We start from the raw sequence: 9,683 nt of genomic DNA on the forward strand, positions 1-9,683 counted from the left end.
TTTGTGTACACTCATTTTGGCATCTACTGATGGATAGAGGTTCGGTATGGCTATATCATTCTACGGTTCACTATATGCATTATTTCGGCTCTATGAGGAAAGGGTACTCGAATTGTCCTTGATGTCAGTGCCCTCTTGGGCTATCAAACCCTCAATCATAACCCATTACAGGCATAAACGGATCGAGTTCAATTCAAAGGGATTCACTTCCTTATACCCATAAGAGGAATAAATCCCTACGAAGGTATAAGGTATGTGTACTTAGAGGTTATTTGCTAAAACTCATACAAAGAATAAATTCTTAAGAGAGTAAAGCGTTCACCCCCACTTACTTGGAACGAAGCTCGGGTTTAGAGCTTATGTCATGCAAATGTACGTGAGGTGTGTGACGAGGAACATACGAACCTTTGACTCAAAAACAAACGGAAAAGTCTTGGCAGAAACTTTAACACATCTGAAAACATGAATTAAAGCATTAGTATGACAATTTAAAAAAATAGAAAAACTTCAATAAACGGATAATAAACTAATTATAGACTCTAAATTATAATTTCCACCACTACAACAATATGTAAGTGACTTACAGCTTGACTCTCTAAAAAATATCTACAGCGGAGTCGCAAAGCTGTCATAACAATTTTTTTAGAAAACAATTAAGTTTAAAAAAACAATTATGACTATATTTGAAAAAATTGACGATTTTGAATTAATTTAAAAATTTTAAATTGAAGTCGACATCAACCTTTGGGCTAGGTAGGTCGAATACCTAAAAACATCTTTTTAAAACAATTTTAAGAAAAATTATTTTTTTAGATAAAAAATGGTATGCATTTACCAAAAATCTAATTTAACGAGTTCGAGAGTTGGTTACGCGTGGGGAAGGATTAACACCCCTACAGAGCCCAAAATTAGTACTTAGTCGCTTATCTATTGTCGCAAATGGTGGAAATTACTAATTTGAATATAAAATTAGAATATGATCCATTTAATTTATTCCAAATTAATTATTTAAAGAAAGTTCATTGACTTGATAAGAAATCTTGAGATTTGCAATCCTTCGTTAGGAAAGTTATCTCAATTATTTCTCATTTGTAAAACAAGATTCTATCTTTGAATTATTTAAAACATTGAATTAATATCGAAAATTTGCATGAAATAAATTGTTATTCATTTTTCAAAAACATAAATTATTAATACCAACATTAAATAAAACAAAATTAAAATTAAAATTAAAATTAAAATTAAAATTAAAATGAAAATGAAAATGAAAATGAAAATGAAAATGAAAATGAAATATTATATTATATAAAAAATTACCATTATAAAAAAATGCTCAATGCTCGTGTTTTCAAGTTCATATTTCGTTCGAATGTCGTACATGATTACACTACTTCGATCAAGTAGTGCTTTCCACACCCATTCTACAAATAAATGTTCTTGAAAATATTCGAGTAACATATCAAATTATTAAATAAATAAGCATAAAAAAGGTACGTAAATATACTATATGAAAATATATATATATATATATAAACATGTAGACATAAACGTATAAATATTTAACATGACATTGTATGCATCGCAATATTTACAGCAAAATAGGTACACTCTAAGTTAAGGGCTAATATACGACAACAAACAATACAGGGATCAAAACATGTGAATACCAAAATACAGGGAGCTAATCATTCAATGATCCGAATTTTCAAGCATAAGACGGTGATCAAATTGCATATAAGCAAAATTTCGAGGAACTGAAAATACAAATAGACCGATTTTTAACAATATTGGAGATGGGGGACTAAAATAATAACATGGAAAAATGCGAGTCAAGAACAAAGATATATCAAATTTTATATATAGCATCAGCAAGTACCAAAAAAATGAAATAAAAGTCACAGGCCCTATTATGTAATAATTACAGGAATTAAAACTCAATACAATCAAAACAGTATGGACTAAACTGGAAATAAAGTCCAAGTTAACACTCAGTCAAAGTTAGTGACCAAAATGTATACATAACCAATCACTAGACTTCAAAGTATGATTCACACAATTTTAAATATTTGTAAGTACAAATGACCAAAATAAAATGAACCAAAAAATTCGAAAGGGTAAATAAGAATTATACCTAAGAGAAACTGTATACAGAACAATGACTGAAATGAAATATATTTAAATATTATGACCAAAGTCAAACATTAACGAAAATGGTATACTACATATGATGGTGACTTAAATATAAACATTGAAAGATAAGAGCTCAAAACAAAATAATATAACACTTCAATTAATGGCCAAAAGGTAAGATTATAAAACCATAAGGACTGAAGCAGTTATTAACCCATGCGCGAAAATACAGCACTACCCCTTTCTGAAACTACGTCGTTTCATAGGTTAAATATGTTTGAAACTAAACCCAAATCAGGCATTCCCCTCTCTTTCTCACTATTCACTCTTTCTCTCCCTTTTTAGAGAGTGAAAACTCTCTCAACCCATCCTTCTCCCCCCTGAGGGAGATGAACCGTCGCCTCCTCCATGCGGTCACCGTCGAGAACGGCACCAGTGACCAAAGATAAAAAGCTGAAACTCCCCAAAAGTTCCCCTTTTTAGTACTCAGACCAAAAAACAAACCGAAGTCCTCATAAAAAAACCCTCGGTCCTAGATCTACAACCAAACTTAGAGGTTACCTTCGGAAGCTCAAGACTTTGGACCGATGAAGGCCTTGGCTACTGTTCGGCAACGGAAAAGGGAGTCATTTCTCTCTTCTTGTCTCTTTTATTTTTGTTTTTTTAGCTATTGTTCGAATGCTTTCTTTTTTCTGGTTTTCAACTTTTTTTTTCTGGTTTGTTTGAATCATCCCACTGTTTTTTGTTCGAATCCCCCTTCTCTCACTCTCTCCTTCGTTTTGGTTCCCAGTCCCCGAAATATATCTTGCATGCTCACTTAGGGATGATTTTTTAGGTGAATGATGAGATGTACAATACGTACATGATTTCTCTGAATTTGGTAAGTAAAATCCTTGATTTTTTGGGATTTAGGATTTTTTAAATGGGGTTTTGGATTCAGTGATCTATGACTGATGGGGTTGTTTTCCCCTTTTTTACTGTTGATGATGACTTCTCATCACTGTAGGTTGAAAATCGCAGCATCAGCAGGTGACAACGATAGCGGGGAATTCCGGTGACGGTTCATGCGAGGGGAAGAACGGAAGGTTGGCTCGTGCATCGCACGCGTTCCATCGAACGATCTGGATCTATATGTGGCTGCGGCAGTTGTAATATGTTAAGGTGAAACCCTAGATTCTGGGCGATCTGGACCATTGATCTTCAACCTGATTGGACGGCTGATACTAGGTGATTGCGCTGGGCTAAAGTGTGTAACCCTAATTGGTTTGGGCTCCCCAGGGGGTTTCAATTCGGATGGGCCGGATTGGTGGGTTTGTAAGTCTTAGTCTTTGGGCCATTAGCAAGGTCCTGGCCTGTTTGGGCCTTGTTGGATCTGTACCAATTGAAACTGGCCTGCAAAAATATGTCAATAAATATTAATAAATTAATAATAAATTAATTAGAACTTGGACAAAAACGGATGTCTACACATGTATGTATATATGTATGGTTTTATGTATGATATACACGCTCAACAGCCATACATGAGTTGATAAACTTGAAAGAAATATCATTGAAATGTTCTATATAAAAGTCGACCGCACTCACAGTTGATGTTATAATTGCATTCAGATTCTTTACATTCTAGAGAAGGTCCACTGCAAAGATTACTGCATATTTTACATGGACGACAATTCCAGATGTATTTCACAACAGTTAACGGATGTTGATGACAAGATAATTTGACTTTACTTCCAAGCTTCAAAAAAAGAGGATCCAAAAGAGCACATACATAATGGAGAGAGTTATCACAATCGGTACAGTAGTAAAACCAATCATTCGGGTCTCGTTCATTCTCACACATATCACAGTAATGTTGAGGACTAGAATCGTCCGAATAAGTCGAAGTAAGAGGATGTTTGTAATACTTGTACCGAGCCATGAGCGGTAGCGTCACACATCGTATGTCTAAAGTGAAATCACAACGCTTCATGCATCTATATGCAATACGATCTTTGAATATTACTTCGAGACAACCACTGCACTTCGTTGGAAAGTCGTGGATGAGAAAGAGTGCATGCTCATGACTCGGATGCTTCAAAGTGTCTGATAATGAAATACATTGAACGTCGCATCGAAAGAACGATCCACAATCTTCGTAGTCGCATTGGTAGCTAAATCCATGGCAAGGACGCCAGCAAGCATATCATATTGAATAGTTATCCCACGAGTTTGAGTTCGAGAGTGTCAACAAGTGATTGTGAATTGGATGTCGTCTTTTTCTAGGTAATTCAGCACAATGTTTATGAAGAAAAAACTCGCATTGCTCACAACTATAGAAAGGAGTTGAGATAAGCTTCATAAACCCGTCACATTGTCTATCATCTCCTATCTCGCCACTAAAAACGAGTTTTAGATTGTGATCATGATACGCATTTTTTTATCTCAACCGCGACCATATCCTCACCGATACTCATTTGTTCAACACCATCGGTAATCAAGTTTCGATACTCACACGGTGCTTCCTTGCACCTCTCATCGACTTCCGAGATAATTGTTCCATCCCAAATTGCTTTATTAGTTGCACAATGTACATGAAAAATATAAATACAATCCGAATTAGAACAACAGCAACCACCATACCTCATATCGACTTCCTCGTAACAAATCCTGCACATCCAATCTTCAAACTGATCTTCTTGAAGATAAAATGAATGAGAAATCACATGATGATGTCGTGTAATCATGATATTCCGGGGCATCGAAATACATTTCTTGTGTACAACAAGGTTACACATAATGTAGAGATAAGGGCTGTGATCTCCGGCGATGCCACAGGAATCACAAACAAATGAAATTTGTTTCAGTAAAAGAACCCTGTGGTGTCCATGGCTTGAAAATGTGATTTCTTTTGGTGCCAAGAAATCATCAAGGGTAAGGTCAAAGTTGCAAATAGAGCAAGAATAAACAAACCCATCCCACTGGATTTTGCACAAGTAGCAGCTACAATCGAGACGATGAGTAGCAGCTGGTGCCGACAAGAGAGTAAGAGGATGCTTACGGTCATATGGGTGTTGAATCTCAAGGCTTGATTCTGCGCATTTCTTATGAAGGTTAAAGATGGTGGGATAAGTACAATCGGAACAGTGGTAAATGGGACCGGACAATGGATTCTTGCAACCGCAGCAATCGTTTATGACTTCCTCGTCATGGTTTTGGACGAAGAACAATGGATGCTGGTGCAAACAAGTAGGAAAATTGGAAGCAACGGAGACTTGAAGCAAAGCACAGGTTCCATGGAGATCGAAGTCACAGGAATCACAGCGATAAGCGAATCCCCTAAAGCGGCGTTCAAAGAAGTTACAAGAACCCAGGTAAGGATAGTTTGGGAGGAGAATCAAAGGGTGTGGAGGGTGGAAAGGATAATGTGGGAGGGGAACTCTAACTCTGCGCATCCCTTATGAAGAGAATACTTACATTCATTGCAGCCATATCTGGGACCCTCTAGAGGCTGATCACAACCAAAGCAGTAAGCTCATTCACTGGGGTGTTGGATGAACAACAATGGATGTTAATGGCTGAAAGCATTGGTTTCCATTGGCAACAAAGAAGAGTATAGTTTAATCATGGCCTTGTTGTTGCTTCAGTTGAAGAATAGCGTGGTGACAGTGAATGGGTAGTTGGCAGTATTTCTAATCCTCAACCTCCATTGTTAATAAAGACCTCATTTTTTTAATAATATTATTATTTTAACATTTCACATTGTTTATATAAAACAAAAGACATTATACTATCTTGAGGCGTTAAAATACAGTCGCAGGTATGCCGGCTGTAGGCATCATAGCTCGTGATGCTCATGGCCTGGTGTTGGCTGGTCGAGCTATTCCATTACCGGGTCGTCACGATGTAAGTATTTTGAGGCGCATGCCATCTATTTTGGTATCGAAATCGATAAACTTGAAATCAAACCTATGGTCTTATCTTGGTTTGATTCAAAATTTTCAATCTGAAACCAACATACATAAGAATTTATCAAATAACCTTAATGATAAAAAGAAGTATTATTCTGTTTTAAGATCTCGAGTTTGAACAATTGTATCTAAGGAGTATATATATTATTAACAACTAAGAAACATTACTAGAAAAAACCCCTTTAATGACGTGTGTCGTAACCGGTTTTCGCCCGGGCACGAAATATTTACTTGGCGGGAAAAGTGATGTGAATAAATGGTTTTTAAAATAATTTGGGAGTCGCCATTGGCCTTTTAGGTTAGGTAGGTCGAATACCTAAAAATTATCTTTTAAAAGAGTTTTAAGAAAACATCAGTTAAAAGATGAACTGATCTGCGTTTTAACCAAAAATTCGTTCTTTTTAATAATAAAAAGGGATTCGTGGTCGGTTACGTTTAGGGAAGGATTAGCACCCCTACAACGCCCAAAATTGGTACTTTTTAATTATAAATTGTCTCTATTATTAGAAATTTTAAAAATTCAAAATATATTTAATTTATAATCCTATTATTTTAAAATTATAATTATGAGAAAAAAATAATTTATATAAAATATTTATCTAGTTAGAAATATCAGAAAAGGACTTCTAGGTGTCTTAAGACAGCTCTTTTCTTCGATATTAATAAATATTAATATAATAATTTAAATAAAATTAAATTATAAATTTTTTATAATATTTAATTTTAAAATACCAGAATATGACATCCAGTTGTATTAAGACTGCCCTTTTCTTTGATATTGAAAAATAAATAAATAAATATTAAAATAATTTAAAAAAATAAATATAAATTATTATTATATATATTATATGACTATATAAAATAATATTTAAATATATAAACAAGTAAAATTAAAACAATGAAAATACAATTAGAACTATATATTTAAAAGCAGTAAAATAAATGAAAATATTTAAAATTAGTGTCTAAATTATAATAAAATTAAAATTAAATACCTAATTCATAATTAATCAAAATTATAGGGATTAAACATGCTATTTTCTTATTTATTAATTTAGTGACTAAAATAAAATTATATAAAATTCGGATATTAGATTAAAATAAATTAAAACATACTATTCAGATTAAAATATTAATTATTAAAATTAACGGACTAAATCTGTTATTTACCCTAAATATATTATTTTAATACAAAGGACTAAAATAAATAAAATTAAAATTAAAGAACCGAATTAAAAGGATTATAAATTGATTTAGTGACTAAAATGGAATGTTACAAAATTAAGATGGTTGCGGAAAGGGTTTAGCCAAAAGGAAATTACGAATATACCCCTCCCCTAAACGGCGTCGTTTGGGAAGGGGTATATATCCCTCAACCGGCTGGCCCGAAGGGCCAGCATCTTCATTTCTTTCCTTTCTCTTCTCTCTCTAACTGAGAGAGAAGAATTCTCTCGCCTCTCTCTAGTTTCCCTCATCGGAGGGAAGCCGGTCACCGGGCGGCAGCCGTCTGCTGCCGTGATTCTCACCGCCGGCCACCGCATTCGGTGGCCGAAAAATTTTATTTTTACACCACTATGTAGATCGGACCGTCCTAATGACGGTTCCGGTGCTCTTTTCTCCTAAATAGCTCCCGATCGGAGCAAATCTAAGAAAATACCTTTGGTTTTCGAAGGTTGTTGGTGACGTTTGGAGGCCGGTGGTGACTCCGATCACGGCGTTGTCTTCCCGGTAAGTTCTCTTCGTTTTCTCTTGCTTTTTTTTGTTGCTGGTTTGCTTGCTTTTTCTTGTTTCTTTTTTTTCCTTTTTCTGTTGGTTGTTTTTTTTTCTTTTGCAGGTTGGGTGATGGCTTTATAGCCATCACCGGTGTGGCCATCGGACCGGGTAAAAGAGTACCCTTCGGTGAGTCATCGAACCCATAGTGGCGACTCACCCTAGGGCCATAACGTGGACGGCTGGCGTTGGAACTTCTGGAGCCTTCGGTTGGGGCGTGGCAGCGGCTGGAGCGACGTGGAGCGACGACAACTAGTGTAGTCCCTAGGGTATCATAACCCTAGGGTTTCATCTGGCGCATCTGTGGATCGTTGGATCTCATCAGATCCAAAGGTGGATGGTTGAGGCGGCTAGGGTTAGACCAAACCCTAATCTGTTAGGGTTTAGTTGGGCCATTTGTAATTGGGCCAGATAATATAGGCCTGTTTGTAATTATTATTATTATTATTATTTTAATAATAATAATATATAATAATTATAATAATAATAAAATGGGTAAAAAAATTTAGTATCTTCAGCTGCCCCTCTTTGCTCATTCTTGTATTAACAAGAATAGGGCAAAGAAGAAAAGATAAAATTTTTTTTATCCATTTGGCTTCACTTGATTATGATGGAGATGTTGAATAAATTCTTCTCTTTCTTCAGATGAGTTCTTCTCATTATGAACTTTTCGCTGGGGATGATGTTGACATATTTCCTTCTGTGATAGAGTTATTCAAAAGGTTGAATAAGCTCTTCTCATTATGAACTTCTTCTTTCTCCTTCAGATGAGTTCTTCTCATTATGAACTTTCTCTGGAAAAACTGATCCATCAAGTGATGGATTTGAGCAAAAAGTTGAGCAAATTCTTCTCATTATGAACTTGTTCTTCCTTCTTCAGATGAGTTCTTCTCATTATGATCTCAAATTGGAAAAGCTAAACCATCAAGCGATGGATTTGAGCAAAAGGTTGAACAAATTCTTCTCATTATGAATTTCTTCTTCCTTCTTCAGATGATGAGTTCTTCTCATTATGAACTCTACCTGGCAATGTTAATCCATCGAATGATGAATTTAAATAAAAGGTTGAACAAATTCTTCTCATTATGAACTTCTTCTTCCTTCTTCAAATGAGTTCTTCTTATTATGAACTTCTCTTGAACAACTGATCCATCAAATGATGAATTCAATCAAAAAGTTGAACAAGTTCTTCTCATTATGAACTTCTTCTTCCTTCTTCAGATGAGTTCTTCTCATTATGAACTCGAACTGGTAACGCTGATCCATTGAATGATGAATTCAATCAAAAAGTTGAACAAGTTCTTCTCATTATGAACTTCTTCTTCCTTCTTCAGATGAGTTCTTCTCAATATGAACTCGAACTGGTAACGATGATCCATTGAATCATGAATTCAAGCAAAAAGTTGTGTAAGTTCTTCTCATTATGAACTTCTTCTTCCTTCTTCAGATGAGTTCTTCTCATTATGAACTCGAACTGGAAACGCTGATCCATTGAATCATGAATTCAAGCAAAAAGTTGAGTAAGTTCTTCTCATTATGAACTTCTTCTTCCTTCTTCAGATGAGTTCTTCTCATTATGAACACGAACTGGAAATGTTGATCCACCGAATCATGAATTCAAGCAAAAAGTTGAGTAAGTTCTTCTCATTATGAACTTCTTCTTCATTCTTCAGATGAGTTGTTCTCATTATGAACTCGAACTGGAAATGTTGATCCACCGAGTCATGAATTCAAGCAAAAAGTTGAGTAAGTTCTTCTCATTATGAACTTCTTCTTCCTTCTTCAGATGATGAGTTCTTCTCATTATGAACTCTACCTGGCAATGTTAATCCA

At 35.0% G+C, this 9,683-nt stretch overlaps 1 protein-coding gene and 1 pseudogene across 1 annotated transcript; both read right to left on the reverse strand.

Moving 5' to 3' along the window:
* Positions 1 to 3,679: 3,679 nt before the first annotated feature.
* Positions 3,680 to 4,525, reverse strand: LOC120142786 (annotated as a pseudogene).
* LOC120142659 lies at positions 4,497 to 5,715 on the reverse strand. The gene has a single exon (XM_039157188.1). The coding sequence runs from the start codon at positions 5,562 to 5,564 to the stop codon at positions 4,533 to 4,535; it is 1,032 nt and encodes a 343-aa protein (XP_039013119.1). The 5' UTR covers positions 5,565 to 5,715; the 3' UTR covers positions 4,497 to 4,532.
* Between the last annotated feature and the right edge of the window lie 3,968 nt (positions 5,716 to 9,683).

Source organism: Hibiscus syriacus, unplaced genomic scaffold (assembly GCF_006381635.1).
Source record: "Hibiscus syriacus cultivar Baekdansim isolate YM2019G1 unplaced genomic scaffold, ASM638163v2 tig00110831_pilon, whole genome shotgun sequence".
In the NCBI taxonomy this organism is placed as follows: domain Eukaryota; kingdom Viridiplantae; phylum Streptophyta; class Magnoliopsida; order Malvales; family Malvaceae; genus Hibiscus; species Hibiscus syriacus.

Excerpts from the sequence above, each read along its gene's own strand:
- LOC120142659 (XM_039157188.1), bottom strand. The coding sequence starts at position 5,564 with ATGCGCAGAGTTAGAGTTCCCCTCCCACATTATCCTTTCCACCCTCCA.